General features: G+C 37.9%; 1 protein-coding gene across 1 annotated transcript in view; it reads left to right on the top strand.

The window, feature by feature from the left end:
• Positions 1 to 3,890: 3,890 nt before the first annotated feature.
• Positions 3,891 to 18,856, top strand: part of col27a1b (collagen, type XXVII, alpha 1b) — a 75,598-nt gene continuing 60,632 nt past the window's right edge. The window contains exons 1-4 of the mRNA XM_055039076.1: positions 3,891 to 4,340; positions 6,527 to 6,591; positions 10,275 to 11,431; positions 15,059 to 15,112. Coding sequence (XP_054895051.1) covers positions 4,288 to 4,340; positions 6,527 to 6,591; positions 10,275 to 11,431; positions 15,059 to 15,112 — 1,329 coding nt within the window. The 5' untranslated portion in view covers positions 3,891 to 4,287. The remainder of the gene's footprint in view (positions 4,341 to 6,526; positions 6,592 to 10,274; positions 11,432 to 15,058; positions 15,113 to 18,856) is intronic.

Here is an 18,856-nt window from a genome sequence, read left to right on the forward strand (position 1 = left end):
GTAGTGGTGGAAGCAGTGAAATTGCACCATATTTGCTATGCTGCGTGGCAAAAAGCCCAAACAGGACAACGAACAAACTGTTTATTTGAAGGAAGACAATAAAGCGTTAGCTCAAAAACGAATTACTCTCTTGTTGTTGAGCTGCTCCTGGTCATTATTATCATCACTCAATCTTCCAAATATTTCAACCTCGGGGTTGGTGTGTATCACACTTCTGCTGCTGATGTACTTTCCTCATACCTTCACCTTTATACCTGCCTTTAGGGAAACTCCTGCAGTCATCTACACGTCCCTTCCAGTTCTTCTCTGACCTGCTTCACCTCTATATCCCTTCTAAAATCTTTGACCTCTTGACGCTGCTGGCAGATGCCTTTTCCTTTGTCCAGTTTTCTCTCAGGGGAAAAACTAATTTCAAAGTCCAGTCTTTAACCCTAATAAACCCACACCCTCATTTTCAGAACTACTGATCTTAAGGGGCAACACAACTCAATTCCAAGCTCATCTTTATATTTATGTTACTTCCTCCAGTTTTATTTGCTCTGTGGGAACCATTTTGTTGATTTATGAAAGGATAGGGTTTTAATTTTTGCTTTAAACAAAAGCAACAGTTCAGCATGTTCATTCATACAGGCCACTCAAAAGTAAAGCAAACAAACCCTGCATTAATTTTAAAATATAAGTATTATATTAGTTTTATAATTTGATAATAACATAATATTTTCTGCTTAAGGCTTGACTTCTTGTGGCAAATTTCCTGTCCTAATGTATGGAATGAGTAAATGGAGCACCAGGGCATGATCTTATTGGATCCAGCTGTGCCTCCTCAGAGGTTGCCTGCACTCAAATTCCCAGGATACAAGAGTACAACAACAAAGGTCTGTGTTTATCTGACCAGAGTTTCCATCACTGGAAAAAGGCAAGGAAGGATGTGTATGAAATGGATTTTTTGGTACTTCTTGTAAAAATAAACTAAGGAACTTCAAGTGCTTTCAATCTTACCAAGTAAGATTGGATATAAATCTATATTTAATAACATGTCATTCAGTGAATAAAATAGAATTAAATGGATATTTTACACAGCTGATTTTGTCACTGGATAGCAGGAAAACTCTTTCTGAACAGCTTGCAGGAAATAATAATAATTTATTTGTAAAATACTTGTTTAAAATATAAGCCTCCATTAGTCAGCACTGCATTAGCTCTAAAAATAGTTTCTACCCTGGACCACCAGTATGACTCTGTCCGCACAAATAATACCTGTTTCTAGAAAATCTTTACATGAAAAAGTTTAGCTAGTATCTTTTAAACAGAAGTCTTTACCTTTATATGTTTTGTTCAAACTGACACAACTTAAGAGTTAATTGTTTGAAATGACTTTCACTAAATAATATTATTGAGAAATGCCTCAGTAAAATGTAAGAAACCTTTATATTCTCAGGAGAAATAAAAGGTCTTGGAGTTGAGCCCTGGGGAATTCTGAAAGAGTGACAACTGCACTGATGGTTTTGGTTGTTGACAGTAAAGCTTAAGCTGCAGGAACCCTTTAAAGATTCCTAGTCCATGTCTTTCTGGATTTTCATCACAGCAACCTTGAAGTACACAGAACACCAAGTCAACAGAGCAAAAAAGTTTCTACTGGGATGATGAGAGAAGATTGTAGAAGATTTTCTTGGTCTTTCTTGGACCCAGGAGTGACTATAATGTCTATAATGATCAAGATCTGAAAACATAACCTTCATTACATAAGATCCTTCATTACCTGACCTCTCCTCCACTTTAGCAGAATATTAATGAGTTGTTTTGGCTCCCCATAGTTACATATTTGCTTTTTGTTTTCAATATGAATAAACTTGACTAAAAAATAAAAAGGGGTGAATAGTAAATTCCAATTTATGCTAATAACACTATAAGAAATAAGACAATAAGAAAATTATCTTGTATGATTTGAATGGAGAGGACAGAAAAGAAACCATCGCTTGATCTTTTGCAAAACTGAAAATAAAGCGCTACAGCTCAATAAAAATCCTTTTATGCCCAGGGACATCTGCTATCACCTGTCGTTGTGTTCAGTGTAACAGAACTTATTCAGCTTTCAAACCTGAGTCTGAAAATAATTGTCTCTAGCTGCTAGTATTTCTTAGATCTTTCTTTGATTACTTCTATTTGGAACGTACAACTCCAGGTCAAGCAGCAGAGTTCAGTGAGTTGCTTTTATGGGGACAAAGCACTTGATGGGACATATTCCTGTCTTAATTCCATTAGAGGTCCTGAAACTGAAACTTGAAACAGTAAATGGGACAAATTAGTGGTGCTTCACAGCAGTTACTTTTAAGGATAAACTGCAGAACTGAGTAAAACATTTAAAATTCATAAAACCAATTTATGGTTTACTTGCCCAAACTACACAGCTTTAATTAACATGCAAAGTTTTATTTAATAACAGGTTCATATGAGAAACTAGACAAAATAGGCACATATGTGATTTAAAAATAGACTCCTAGTTCTTGTTCCCAACTTTTTGAAAAATCAAGAGTGTCTCCCCTGAGAAATTGTGCCAAACTTAAGTCCCAGTTTGACACACCAACCTCGTGAAACCTTACTCTCCAGATTGGAGATCTTCATCTCGGCTCCTCCATCCACGCACTCTGAGGACATAGCCTTTCCTGTCTGTGAACTTAAATTTGTGGTAACAAAAGCTGACATCTGATGTTGCTCAGACAGGTAGATGGGAAGTGATCTTTCAAGGTGGTGAGCTCCCTTACTTCCTGACCACGAGACGATGAACTGGGCTCTGTGTGAGGAGGAGGGATCCAGTTGCAGGCAGCTGAATCAGGGCTCTGTTGGTTCTCTCCTGGACACTGTCACAGCGTGTTTGTTGAAGGTGGGTCAATGAGGACTTTCTTTGGCAGAGGAATTTCACTTACACACACACCAGAACCTGTGCACCGTAAATCCCTCTATGTACAATGAGAATGGATGTGAATACAGGTGTCAGGTGGAAGGGGGTTGTCAAAAAGTAGGCATTTTGATAGAAGTGTAATGTTAAATTAAGTAATTGTTCAATTCTTTTGTCAGGTTAGTGCCATATTTGCTTTTGCTTAATTACACCTAACACAGACAGAGCAGGTGTGAAAGGCAAACAGGCTAATTGTTTGGAGGTCAAATAACTTTCCAAGTATCTCGCCACAACATCACTTATTTTGGTGAGTTGTCCAATGTGACATGTTTAAAGCCAAAGAGCTTTAAACATGTCGCATTTTTTTTGCCACACTTACATTTTTTAAAGTCAGTCAAAGATTACCCCAGTAAAAACAAAATGCAGATCAATGACAGGATGTTTTAAAAGTATAGATAAAAATCACATATTTTGTGCAAAATTGATACTCTTTGCTTCATTGTTATATTTTTTGACAATTTATGTCTTATTTTCTGTTAGAAACAAGCATCTTAGTTCAATGGGAAATTATATATCCATTATTCCAGCAGTGCTGCGAGGAGGCTAGTAATTGAGGATTTCACATCTAAATTACTCAAATGCTGTAACTACTACTAACCCTAAAAAAGTCGAGAAAAAAAGTTTTATTTTTTATTTTAGTGATGGGTGGGCACTGTGGGGGCTTTTTGGTCTCTGGAATGCTTGCTGCGGCCCTGTGCACGTTTTAAGCGTAACATTCACGCAGTAAGGAAGAACATTTTATCACTGTGGAGCACGTGCAGTCTGAGAAGGTCCTGCTTGCGATGAAGACACACCTTCAGCTGCAAAATGTGTTTCCCTGGATGTCAGCTGAGGGCGACAGAGGGATTTGCCCCCTCCCCCATATCCCCCACCTTCCCCCCGGTTCTCAAGATTTCCCTGAGTCCACAATAAACTTTCATTTTGGAAAGTCGTCACACACTTACACACTCATCCTTGCGCGTCATCCTGTATCGCCAGGAAAGCTGCACAGCATTTTTATTCTCGCTGTTGCTTATATATTACAAAATCCATGGAGAAGAGACGGAAAACTAAATAGAAGAGCGCACAGGTGGAGCGTCTTTTTGTTTTTATTTATTCCAGTTGTCATTTTTCTTGGAGATTGCAGAGAAAATAAGGACACGACAATGACATCAAACGGCATCATCAGTGTTTGATTCTTGCTTTGTTTATTTTTAATTCTTAACTTTATTTTTAAATTTTTGCGCTTTTGCTCTGCGCACAGCTCCCCAAGGAACACCTGGGATGGAAAAACTCTGCCTCCTCTGTATTCTGGATAATAAAATCTCCCGTGAAAGAATGAAGTAACCGCTATGGAGCCGGACAATGTCCCGAACTCAAAACTCAAAGCCACTGGAGTCGGGGGGTGAGTCGACAGACTAAATCAGCGCTTTCCTTTAATACATTTCACGGTTGAAAGGCTCAAGATGAAATCTTAAATGTCTTCTTAAACATGCCCGAGTCTGAACTAACAAGCGTTTAGAGGGAGGGTGATGTTTGTAATGTGCGTGTAACGTTGTAAAAGCTCGCTAAAGTACTTGCTGATCCGAGGAGAAGTTTAGATTTTGTATGCAGATATGAAGTGGAGCGTGCGGGTTACTTTAATAAGTTCCAGATAAACGTGTGGAAACAATCCCGGCTGTTCTCTCTGCACAGTTCAACGAAAGTCTGAGCTGTTCGGCTGAACTGCTCCTCAACTTGTTTCAGAATGAATTGCCAAACGATCTGGGACTGATTTGTGGGAGATGTGCGAGAGGCGGAGACAGTAATCATCTCCTCCTTCCTCTTCCCCTCTCATCCCGCTGTGCGTCTCGCTCAGCTGGCCGAGCGGCTGTCCCGCAGGGAGGGGGGGGGTATTAGTTTTTTTAAATAAGGCCACAATGTTGCATCACTCTAAACTTGTTGAACAAAAGAGTTTTGGTCACACACTGTTTCTGCTGCTAATTTATGTTTAGTTTAACAACTAAAGTTTATTAAAGGGGTTTTAAATCGTTAATCGGTGAGAAGAAACATTGTTCTGACTCTGCAAGGCTACAAATGTTAAAGATTTCCTGCCACAGCTTCCACATTCAACAAATACACTACAAAACTGCTACATTAAACCTTCAATCAGTGTGTTTCAAAAACATTCAACATGCTCCAGACAATAGATTATGATTTTCATGCTGTGCAGTCTAGTTGGATTAATATTAATATGTAGTTTACTCAAGAGGAAATCTCTTATGGGAAAAACAAAACCCAAACAATGCACTGTAAAGATGTGGCTTACTGATTAAAGGGAGAATGTTTATTGGGATTTGCTGGTTTAAATTAGTTTTCACTTTATAGAAATATTCACACTTGTGAAACAATGTGTTAAGTATTGTTTTAGATTGTGTTTTTACATAGACCATTTGTAAGTGAAACTTTATTTTCACCCGCCTACCTCGTTCCTGTATTTGGGTCCAGCGCTTCAGCATTTTAAAACAATTTTCAACACCACGCTGGGATCACCGACTCAGCTTTCAAGTATTAACTCTATATTGAATGCTCATTCACTTAAGCATTAGAAAGCACAGCTGTTTACATTTGTGTGTGTGTCACTTCTGCACTCCCCTCTCTCTTGCTGCCCTGGGTAACTGCCCATATGACAATTATGGAAAAAGCAGTAATTGGATTTGCTTGTGTGTTTAGGGACAGTGTCCTGCTGGAAAGTGACCTTTTACCCACTCTCAACTCTTTTCATCCCCTCAGCGATTTTCTCTTATGATTTCCCAGTATTGATCTCCATTCAATTCTCTGTTAGTACTGATCATGTTTCCATGCATGACAATTAAGATACTGCCTCTGCCATGTTTCCCCATGGGGCCAGTCTGTTCAGAGTGATATGCAGTGGTAGTTTTCTGCCAATGTTTGCATGTTGTTCTCAAAGTTTGGTTTTTATTTCATCAAAGCACCACGGTCAATTAGCTCTGTGTAACTCCACTTGCTGTAGGCCAAAAGTACGAAGTTTTCCACTGAAGACGTCCACACGAGGTGTAGATCTCTACAGTTATATGGTGATTTATAAAGGTTGCAATGAATTGTATTTCAGGATTTAAAAGACTGAATACAAATTTACATTTGTAAAAATGTGAAAATAATACCTTCTGCCTCCTAAATGTAATAATTCACATAGCATCCCAATACTATACATAGACCAAAATGGGATACCAATGCATGAGTAGCAATGCAGTAGTTTATCTTGTTAGGCAGAAAGATAAATAGATGTCAGTATTTAATAAAATGAGTAAAGAATATAATTTATGATCAGGTCTTGTTATATTTAAATTTATAGTCCAATATATGAAACTGAAAAACAATAGTAAATGTAACAGTTAAAATATCACTGTCCTATTGATCAGGCTTTCAAATGAAAAACATCAGAAGCACTCAAATGTAGACTTTTTGAGACTTTTCCACAAAAGTTTATAGCTACAATTTTGAGAAAAAGATAAAAACTGCCTTGGATGATTAAAGAATGAATATTTACTATTGGTGATGCTTTCCAAACTTCTCTGTCCTTGTTTGTAGGAGAGCTCTGATTCTTTGGACTGTACTGGTCTCCATCTGTTCTGTGAGGTTTGCACAAGCACAAGGTAAGAAAACAGAGGAGAAAGATGCATAAGTAAGGGTTTTACTCCTGTACACTGTTTACGTGGTGATATCTGAAATGTGAAAAATGAAGGATTACAAATTTTGGATGCCTTCAGTGGATTGAGGTTTAACAAGCAGAACAGATAAAGTTTGAACTATTAGTGTGGAACAGCAATAAAACATCGGATATATGTATAAGAGGTCAACATGACACAAATTGTTGCACATTTTAATTATATCAGGGTGATAAGCACAATTAGTGGCTTGCATTATTCTTTTAGAAGGTCTCTCTTATCCAACCACATTAGCAATATTGATGTTGCTACGTGTTGAACTCTGATGTCAGCAGTTTTGTATTTGCAACCCAAATTTTTAACAAACTTCAAACTTGTTTTGAATTCTTTACAAGTATGTTGCATAACTTTTAAGTAAAAAAAAAATTAAATCTTATATTGGACTTCTTAATATTTTGTTATATTTTGTTTTAAAATAGTCTCTTTTTATAATGTTTTTCTGCTTGTGTTTTGATGACTGATGTCTGTCATCAAAACATATGCCTGCTTCTGAAGGAACAGATTTTATAGAAAAATAAATCTGCTAATAAAAGTAAAGGGCAGAAAGTTCTTGGATCGTAGCTAGTTAATAAAAAAAAGAGCCTCCGTTTTCAATCAGAGCCTTATTATTCCATTTTTTAGTGCTGAGATGATTAACAGGGTAAAAAATGTTTGGAACTATCCAGAGTTTTGAAAACTCAATGCAATATAGTTAAGGCTGAATAGACTGGATTCATGTAGGGAAATGTCTAATATGTAAGTCTTACTTGCGCATGAATCAGAAAGAAATTCTAGCGATATTCTAACCTTGAGTAAAATACTGGAGTTTCACAGTATGTAACTACTTACTCAGATGTTTTAAATAAAAACGTGAGAAGATATAATCCATTTTCTTTAAAATAGCATAGCAACAAAAGTTTATACTGCAGAAAAATAATGCAATTTATTGATTATTAGGTTTTTTTATGTTATGTGTAGATCTCATCAATGTCTACAAGTAAACTTGCATACATAAAATAAGCATATGTTGAAATAGTTTGAAATTATTATATTTCCAATGGTCTTGTCTTGTGTGTGTGAGTGTGGGGGAGAGGGGGTTAAGGGAACACTGTATCAACCATCTGACTCAGCAGTGCACAGCAACAGATAGGGGAAGGACTGAATGTTGCTACTTCATAATTCATACAGTCAGATTAATTGCCAGTCACTTTGGACTTTCCTCTGCCATCTCATTAAAATAACTCAAAACTTGACATTTCATTCTCAAATTTAAAAAGAAAGTAATATTTAAACATGGAGAACAGTTACTTTATTACTTGATCGTTTTATTTAGTTTCATTCATATTCTTTCACTTGTCCAAGTTTGGGTTACGACAGAAACAGCTCCAGAATTGTGACCCTGGTGATCGAAGACCATAAGAAATATATAGTCCCTCTGATAATTTCTACACATGCAAACTCCAGTCACTGAAACCCCAGAGCAGGATTCGAACTTCTTGCTGAAAAGCAACAATGCTTCCAGCTGTTCCACTGTGCAACCCTCTAAAGGAACAATTTCTTTTATTTTCCTCTTGTACATGCAGAGAGAAACTGTAAAGGAACTGTAAAGACTGCACTGAGTACAGGAGAATAGACTCAGTGGTTGTTCTTCTGTATAAGTTTTGCTTTCTGATTTAGTTACTTTTTTGCCAAACTTGTCTTTGCATCAAATTTTTATGCGTTTAATACTTTGTTATTTTTGTTCTGCTCATCAGGAGGTCACCAAGAGCCGCAGGCAGCCCGCCTACCCACTCAGATTAAAACATGATGTGCAGAAAACCCTGAGAAAACACACCACACAATCAAAGAGCAATTTCGCTTTCTCATACCTTATTAACAATTCAAATCAGTGCTGCATTAGAAATTGAGTGTACATGGTCTTTTTATGGGATGTCAGGGACGTTTTCTACGTTTTTTTTTCTCTATGCCTGAGTTTTGAAGTCTGGCTGATCTCCTGCTGCCTCTGCAAACTGAGCAGGGTTTCCCTCCTCCTAACAGGATGTGTGTCTATTCTTATTTTTCTTCTGCTGAGCTGGAATTTATTATTCAGCAGTTTAATTCAATCTAGCTCAAATCTGTCTGTTAGTTATTCAGAAAAAAAAGTATGAAGTAGATTTTATGTTAACATCCAGTGTATGTATCGGACCCAAAAACACAATAATCTGTTTTAGGTTTGCAGTGGTTAAAAAAAAAAACTCCCCTCCCATTTTCTCTTGTATGTTTAAACCTCTTATAATACAAATTACTGCAAGTGTGGCCTAAGAAAAAGAGATGAGTCGGTAATGGAAAATGTCCTAATGAGTTTTAAAGCCACAAGGATCAGTTATACCCTCACATTGTTTGTTTGTAGACAGTGGGCTAAAACCTGTTTTCTGTTTTTATAATTCATGAGGACTGAAAAGCAATTTGAGAAACCACAAAAAGCTCTGGCCTGATGCTTCCTATCATCAAAGTTAGTTTTGATCTTTGAATTATTTATTTGAATCGTTTTTCTCCAGGGTGGAATAATAACAAAACAAGCAACTTTTTCCATCCAAAACGGTAGAGACGGCTACAAAAATGCACGGGTGATAACCTTGAAAGCACATTATCTTTTAGCAGAGGTGTATGTATATATGTGAGACTGCATAGAGGAAACTCAAAGTTGTGCACCCAGTTCTGTAAAAATAAATCACTGATATTTGTTTAATGTTCAAGTTCGAAAACTTGTTAAAATAATTTCTGCCCATAGGGACTGCAGATGAATCTCTGATTGGAACACTACATTCTTTCGTACTAGAGTTTTCTTGTCCATGCCACAGGATGTAGTTGCTTTAAGAACAGACATACTCTCTGGAATGCAGCAAAAACAAAGTCTGCCTCCTTTTAAACTGAAATGTGGGTTTAATTAAGCTCTTCCTCAAAAGTGTGAATCCAATTTGGAGCAATACACCATCCAAACAGCACAGCAAGGTGTGAACATTACTCACATTTTCCTCCCATGAGATGCAAGTTGCAATTAAAACCTGCGGCAAGCACTGCAGTATGTTTCTGAGCACAGGCTCCCGTCAGAGGAATCATCTTTAATCAGCAGACATTACCAGATAACATTTCTAGCTATGCACCTTACATTCCCACAACCATCCCCTCCGGGGAACTGTTCAGCTTCTGTTTGCTGACATTGTCCTAATTAAGTCTTGATGTAAGGATTACATAATATCCAGCAACCCCCTAAAGCAAAGGACGCATGACCCTATATGCGGAGACTTTAATGCAGTCCTTTTTCTTCGGGTTTTCAATTAGTATGGCTGTAAAATGGTAAATTCCCAGTATTGCTTCACGACATATTAAACATCACTTCAGTTCCTGCTTTTTAAAATTTGTTCAGTTTATGCTTTGATGCAGATCACTGGAGTGGAAGACTGATTGAAGAGTTTCACTCACTTTTTTTCTTTGAACGTCTCCCACAATGCAATGCAATATATGGAGTTGTTTTGTACGTATCTAGGTTGTACCTCCATCAAAGAGATGACACTGGGAATCAAAAAATAACAGCAGTACATCTTTCAAATCCCACCCAAAACACAATGACGTCTCTCCTGTTTTTATTACAGATGTTGATATCTTGCAGCAGCTGGGGCTTTTTGGGCGAAGGCCTGGTGTGCCACCACCAACAGGGACTCGCTCCATTCCTGTTGGTGTCATCCCCGTTAAGACTGGCTTCATCCTCACTCCGAGGGCCCGGCTCCAGGTGCCGCTCCGCTCCATCATCCCTGCTAGCTACAACACCAGCAGCCTCTCCCTGATCATCAGCCTCTCTGCTCATCGCTTCAACAGTGCCTTCCTTTTCTCTGTTCTGTCTAAGAGAAAGAAAGTTCAACTCGGAGTGCAGTTCACACCGGGGAATGTTTTTGTGCACGTGGGGCACAAGAACTCTGTGAGTTTTGACTACGATGTCTACGATGGACGGTGGCATAATTTTGCCGTGGCTGTAAGAGACCATCAGGTATTTTTGCACACATCCTGTGGTGAGAAGAACTTTCATGGAAATTTGTCCTCTAAAAAAGACCAGAGCCTGGATCCAGAGGGCTCCTTCCTGCTGGGCAAAATGAGCCACAACTCAGTGCCATTTGAAGGTGCAATCTGTCAATTTGACATTTATCCCTCGGCTCAGGCAGCTCATAACTATTGTGATCACATTAAGAAACACTGCAGAGAAGCTGACACATATCGGCCCGTTTTTCCACCAATGCTACCTCTATTTTCAGACCCGGATGTTACTTTAACTCATAGAACTTCATCATCACTGACAGAGAGATCTTCAGCCACAGAATATGCAGTTGTGTCCATTTCTCCACCAGCTAATGTTGGATTGGAAAACCCTCCTAAATTTTCATCTCCGACTGTTACTGCATCTCTTCGGATCATAAATCCACTAGATCAGAAAGACTTTGTCAAAAACACAAATCAGAGGGATAGTGAGTCTTCAGGAGCTTCTGGGAAAAGTTTACTTCTGCCTGTCTCTGTCAGACCATCAGTGAATCTCAGGACCACAGCCTTTTCCACACAGGCGGACGTTCTCCATGAACACGAACTGACCACAGAAGCTCCAAAGGAACCTGAGCCAGAAGTGACCAACAATTTCAAACCAACCACATTCCCTGCGGTGACTCCAGTTGCAACAGATGGCTTTCAGACATTTGACCTGGAGCCGACCCAGTTCTCTCTGCTAGCTGGACCACCTGGGCTAAAAGGAGAACCAGGACCACCGGTGAGTTGTCACACGAATGTATATCAGAAATCTCTAAATTGATCTGGTGTGATGTAGTTCTGAAGAAATGAAACAAGGTGCTAGAACTGTAGTAAATCCAGAGTTTTGTTTTGAACTTTTCAGGAGCACAGATAAAATGAGCAGTTTATTGCTTCAGTGTTGTTGTGTTGTTTTCTTTTTGTTCATTCATTGCCTATATCTGAAACAGGTGCAGGCTTGGATCATAAAATCATTAAACTGTGTAGTCAAGTGATCTTGACAGTGTGGCTAATGCTAATGGTAGAGAGTTTTCCACTTGCCTCAATCCTTGTTTATTTTCCAAGTTGCCAGTCATGCATGTGTGAGGTCTTAGATGCTATCAGTACACACCACTTTGGTGCTCATTATTGGGTGATTATTCCTTTCAACAGCTGTGCAATGATAGCACTGTGAAGTTTACTTAGTAATGTGTGCAGTGAAGTGCAAGATTTCTCCGAGGTAATGTGTTACTTCTTACTCCAACTTCTGAAATTGGTTAAAACAGCTTAAGGGATAAAACACTACTACACATTCAACTATTAAAACTTTGTGTTGTGTTGAGGGCATAAAGTGTTCTCTTCTGGCACTTCTGAAAAACATGTAAAAAGCCTTGAAATTAACTCATGATGTAATAAAAGCACAATCTCATCATGTGAATTTTAGAATAAGTAAAAAAAAGTAAAAAAAATCATGTTAGAAATAATGTCTTTACAATTATAGATGCCACAGTTAACATCTTTGACTATGGACACACAGGAGAATGGTAAAAGAGGTGAAAGATATTCTACAAATTTCTCTGAGAGATAAAGATAAATGTTTCCTCTGGGTCAGAATCTAAAAGATTGTTGCCAGGTGAAATCCCAAATCAGACTTTGCTCAGCATGTTTACTATGGTGTCCTCACCGTCACATTTCCCTCCTCTGGAGAGCTTTCAAGGCAGACTTGTGGTCAGTATTAAAGCAGAGGAGCTATCAGGCTCAGGTAGGACTTAGTGGTAGCAGGATTCTCTCCATTAAATAAATCTATGCTTAAATCCAGTGCATTAATTATCAAAGTACCATTGGTTTTCATTATATTTTATTGCAGAGGTCAAGACCAGAAAAAACAAAACACTTAGCAAACCTAAAATAAAGCAATTTAGTTAAAAAAAAAAAAAAAAAAAAAGAAAAACGCTAATGGCACCAACAGATCTGACAAAGTTAACAAGTGAATATTTGTCTTTTTAAGTTAAGGTGTTGGGTGCATTTGTGAATTTTTTACAGCTCCACCCCTTGTTGTTCACTTCCATTTTGAGAAATATATATAAAAAAACAACACAAGTCTGTTGCTATAATAAACAAAGTAACTGGGAAAATTTATTGGAGACTCATCCAGTCAAGGTTTGCCTTCTCCATATATTATTTTTGATTATGCTACGTTCAAAGGTAAGGTGGTGTTATTGTCTGAGATATATTGAATATGCTCCTTTTTTCTTCAAAAAGATTTTTATTAATCTCCAACAAGAGCATATTTGGAACAATCAACAATTAGTTATTTGTCTAAAGTCTACTGAGTGCTGTTATTTTCAGTTTTTAACTGCAGGTAAATAAGTTCATGCTGTTGATTCCTATATGCTGTCTGATAACAGATATAAAAGAAGTGAGTTTTTTTTTTTTAGATTCTAAATCAACTTAGTTTTTTCTGCAAGTCCAACAAGAAGTCTGTAATTAACACTGTCAACACATCCAGACTTCCTGTTTTACTTCAAAATAAAACCCCCAAACATTGATGCAAAATGTTATGTAGTAATTACGTACTACATAACATTTTGCATTTGGGGCTCATAATAGCTTACACTTATTACACCTAATGACATATAATGCCATTTTGTCAAGCATACTATGACACTTTCGTATCATGAGACTTTTTGGCAGTCTGGTTTGGACTTTCCAAAAGTCCGAACAAAAAGTCTTAACCAATCCTAAAATGGAGAAAATGGAGAAAAATCCCTATCCAGATGTGTCCAACATCAGTTCTCTGCGTGTTTTTGTTCTTTCCCTGGGTCAACATCTGAATCAAATGAGGGTGCATTAGCAGACCTCTGCAGAACACTAAAATTTTAAAGAGGTAGTTGGACCATTGGAATTAGCTATGTTGGAGCAGAGACACATGTGGAACTGCCAGGCCACTAGAACTGATCACCCATGTCCTACACCGACTGGCAAGATCTTGTTCAGCCAAGTCTTGGTGAAGGCTGGATTACGCTGTCAGATGCAATTGAAGAGTGACTTCAGCTGTTGATGTCGCAACAGAAAGTAGTGCATGCAGAATGCATCAAAGTTTGCTGACAATGGAGCAAGTGAAAGATCCTCTGTTGATTGCATCCATCACCAAAACTGGTTCCAATAGTTACATGAGAATCAGAACAGGGCCAATGAGCAATGAAATAAAAGACATCCTCTACTAATTCTGGTTTTCTTTTAAATTGCGTGTATTTCTGAGTTTGTCTTGCTTGCTCATTTGAGAAGTACGGCAAGTTGGAGGTGGCAAAACCTTGGACAATGTTCTGCTGGAAAACCTGAATCCTGCCCTTCAAATGACACCATCAACTTTGCGGTGAAGTCTGAGGTATTAATTTATCTTGCATTGTCAACAATGTGCAAAGTCATGTGCACTGACCATCATTGAATATCTAATTGATCTGCAGACAACAAGTTCATACTAGTTGACCTCCAAAGATGCAGTGGAGTTCACATCTGAACTTTTTTTGCAAGATAAAAGTTCACCTACTCAGGCACTTACAAATATAATATACTGTAAATGCTTGCGGATACAAAATATAAACGTTTGGATAAGTTCTTAAGAAATTGGCTGAAGCCATGACTTGGCTCTGACCTGATTAGTGACTGAAGCTTAAACTGCTTTATCACGTGTGGATCGCCTGATGGATGCAATCGACAGGATCTAAAGTTTGCTAAAAAGCTTTTTGGCTCGTTAGACTATTTGCTGGTTAATTATAGTTAAACATGGGTTTCTTTCCAAGAGATGTAAAAGTCATCAGTGCGTTTGGAATTATTACATAAACCCAGAAGACGCCATCAAGTTGTTCTTGGGCCTGTTCCCCTCTTTTTCGTTTAACTGCTTCAGCTGTGAGAAAGTAACTTGAATTCCCAAGATATCCAACAAAATCAGGCTTTAAAGACTTGACCCTTCATTAAATTTGACCTTTCAGAGCTTTGTTAATCCATGTGTGAAATTGTTTTAAAGCTAGCTGATGCTTGTAATTAATGTGATTGGTTGTGGCTGGAACCAGCAGTGACCTCCCAGCCAGCACAATGACTCAGACTTACAGTCTATGCAGTGTTGAAATAATGTTGGTTGAATGAGGGCCTGTATCATCTTTTAATAGGAAATCCTCACACATGGAACAACACAGTGACTGCAAGTAAACCTTATCTAATGTCACCAAACATGTGATAAAGTGGAAAAAATGTATTTAACTGAGGGAATATCACTCTTTTTGTGTTTCTCTCCTGACATGACTAAAGGCCGTATCTTTAGTTTTGTCTTTTGTATTCATAGCCCTGATTCATTTTGACTCTTGACTATTTTTAAATCTTTTCCTTTCAGGGTCCCCAAGGATTTCCAGGATTGCCAGGAATCCCAGGAAAAAGGGGCCCCAGGGTAAGTGAATCACATGCGTAGGTGACAAGTTTGTCATGTTGACTGTCTTATTACCCTTGAACTTTCTCACACTTTGTCAGGGTTTCAGCACATAATTCAATATAATTTGTGATTTTATGTGATGGAGCAACACAGTTTAGCACATAATTGTCAAGTGGAATGAAAACAATAAAACTTTAAGCTTAGCTTTCCTTTTTTATTCTTTTACAATAAACACCTGAAAACTGTGACATAGTTTTGTACTCAGCCTTTCTGAGTCAATTATTTTCAGAACAGTCTTTTTCTTTAATAACACCTACTTGTCTTTTGTAGCTTCTAATAGGTTTTCCTTCAGAATCAACATTAATTTAGCTCTATTCATCTTCCAATCAGTCTTTTCCGTTGCTGCTTAAGAAAAACATTCCTATATAGCCACTCTCTGAACATATTCATGAGGATAGGGAGTGTAGTTTTCTGACTTGTGATATTCAGCCTTTACTGTCATCTGATCAAAGTTGTGATAAACTGTATATAAACTGTATATTATGTGTTTATAATGAGTTAAAAATACATACTGATGATATCTGTTTACACAGTTGCATCTTATTTAGACGTATTCGAGTAAAATGGGTTAAATATTGCTTCTCACTTCACAATTATGTCCTGTTTGTTGTTGGTGTGTCAGATAAAATCTTCATTGAGTACAACAAAAGTTGTAGTTCCAATCTGACAAAGTGTGAGAAAAGTTCACTGTCTGTCTTTTGCATGGCCTTATACCTTCAGACAATTACTCTCCTTTCCATTTTCTCTTTTTAGTTCTCCTTTAATATTTGCTGCATTCTCTAATTCCTGTGATGCTTTCATCAAAGCAAAGTGACACCCATTAGTTGAGTACTGAGATAGAAAACTTTTTAGTTCTCCGCTTTTGATCACACTGAACATACAGAAGGCTCTTTGAAGTGTGGAGAATTACTTAGCCAGGCTTTGGTTTGCTTTGGCTCTGCGTTTGTTCAGGCCGCGCTTCACTGCTGCCAAGGTCAATTTGTAAATTTGAAACGCAAACAACCACAATCTACAGATCTGTGGACTGTCTGTGTATTAAAAGGATTGAATGTGCAACCAGGAGGGTAGTGCGGATGGGAAAAAAAACAAAAAACAAACTGATATTGATACCAGTGTGCATTTATATTTTCAGAACCAGCAAAAATAATGATTGTTGCAATTATATTATAATGCAGGCAACATAATATAATGGAGGGACACTTCTCATGCATTGGGTCTGGAACCTTTCCTTTAAATTCAAATTAAAGTTTATTTGTATAACAGAAACACGGCAGTTGATGCTGCATGTTAAGGCAGCACTCATCTGTTGAATTAAGTCAAGCAAAAGTGAAGCTTCGAATTTCAATGGATGCCTGTTAGCAGACCTTCTGATGGAGACCTTGCACTGCTGGGATCTGTCTGTGTGCTACCTACTGTAGCTGAGCCGTGGGGCCTCAAGGGTGGGTCCAGGGAACCCAATCTCTTTAAACACGGAAGAAAGAAAGCTTTGTCCCCATCTTATTTAAGGCATTTAAAACCCTGTCTGGAGCTCAGTCGTCCTGTGCAGTAAAATCTATAGAGCGCATTCATCATCAAACTTTTGAAATCCAACAAGTCATGCATGCACAAAATCGAAGGGTATTTAAGTTTCCTTTTTTTTAACTTTTAGTTTTTTTTGACTTTGTGAAATATCCTGAATGATTCAGATGATTAGGGGGAAAAAGGCTCAACAACTCCACAACATAATCCACAGAAACTCACATGTGGACTCTGGAATACGGAGTTTCCTGATTTTATTTTCAGAGTTTATACTTATTAAATGGACATCAAGACTCCATTTTCTCGTATTTGTAACTATTTGTTAAAAAATAATAAATAGACAAATGTTTGAAGAGAAAACGTATTTAAAAAAATGACTGAAATTACAGAAGGGCAAAAATGTAAGCCTGTTAACCAAGTGAGATTTGATTCACAAAGAAACACAAGTTGAAGCCCAGGCTATGTCAACTGATGAGAAAAGTCACTCTTTCCCATAATTCAATAGCACCATTAGCTGTGATCTGAAGTCATCATTTTCTAGCAAAGCATTTTATCCAGGCTGAGGTTTGGATTCTGACTGGGCCACTGCAGCACTTTGATTCATTTCTTTTGCGGAAGTTCTAACTCATGTTTAATCTACTTTTGATATTTACTCTGTAATACTTTGGCATACATGGTTCATGGTCAGTTAACTGGCTGAAAGATGCCAAGGTCCAGTGGCTACAAAATAAAATTTCAAATCATCACCCCTTTGCCATCATAGTTGGCAGTTGGTGTGAGCTTTTTGTGCCAATACGCTTTATTCATTTTCACCGGACATGGTGCTGTGCATTATGGGGAATTTTTTTACCGTTAAAAGGAACATTGCTACGGACATTTAGTGGTTTATTGAGCTGAATCTTTGCAAACATTTTGTATCAAAACTGGAGTAAAACAGTTTTATTTTAAGATATGTTTAAAGAACATGTTGCATGGAAGCACAAATGGTCCCTGATTAAGAATTAATGGATGCATTCACAACTTTTACAGCATTTTTCAGTAAGTAAAGGGGAATTATAGACCGTTGGTCCTCTCATCAAACTTTATTTTTGTATGGTGATACAGTTTCTGAAATGCAAGTTATTCCATTTGAAGATATATATATTTAAACTAAAACACTTGACAGCATCTTGGTCCTCCTAGCATTAATAACATGTAGGTGGTCCAAGAAGACTGGGATGTCTGTGTTGAATTTTATCCTCATCAGGAATCTCTGATGTTCAAAGAGAAATCCCAATCTGAAGCAGACCATGACCTCATTCCAGCTCTTCTTCCTCGGCTGGATATTGAACAGATTGCAGGGAGGCACAAACTAAGCAACTTGAAAATATTGGCAAACTATGAATAAAAATGTCCAGCATGTCCTGAAAGCTGCAGGCATTCTTACTCATCATAAAAGCTAAAGCAGCTGGAATCACACAGGGCTGTTAGGAGTGTTACCTTTCAGACAGCAGGGTGTCATGTCTGACTGGTCAGACGGTCTCACCACTGCTTCCACCTTGCAGCGGCTCTAACTCATGAAAACATCCACGTTCCGCAGCCGGCTATAAGCCTGCAGAGAGCCAAAGTTTAGCCGGCCCTGTAGGGAATGCTTGAGAGTGGATCAAACGAGGCTTTGTGAAGGGAAGCTGACCTGCAAGCGTGCAGTTGGTACGTGATGCAGAGTTCGTGCAAAGCAGGGACCATTTGCATAAATGTCTTGAGAATGATTGACACAACATAACATAAATCTCTCTTTAGAGATTAGAGTTTTGGCAGCACTGTTCTGCCACTGTTTGACTGGTGAAAATAGTTGAACTGATAAATGAAAGTCATGTGTTTGCATGCTTTCACAGTGCCTTGGAGAGCTCTATTGTCATTATTGACTGGGATATTTTCCATTGATGCTTAAGCTTTAGCTAACTGAGAGCACATTTAGAGCTGAAATTAAATTTTAGAGGCTTACAAAACATTTTGGTTTTACCATTGATCATGCAAAAGTAGCACGTGTCAATCTGTAGATTTCAATGTTTTTAATTTGCTCTAAACATAAATTCTCTGTGTTACATAAACTTAAGAGATGTTTAGTGGTACCAACATCTGGCTAGCAGACATTACTTTTGGTCCAGAGGGGAAGATTTAGTTCACATTTCCATCTGTTAGAAG

Source organism: Poeciliopsis prolifica, unplaced genomic scaffold (assembly GCF_027474105.1).
Source record: "Poeciliopsis prolifica strain line A6 unplaced genomic scaffold, Auburn_PproV2 SCAFFOLD014, whole genome shotgun sequence".
Classification (NCBI taxonomy): domain Eukaryota; kingdom Metazoa; phylum Chordata; class Actinopteri; order Cyprinodontiformes; family Poeciliidae; genus Poeciliopsis; species Poeciliopsis prolifica.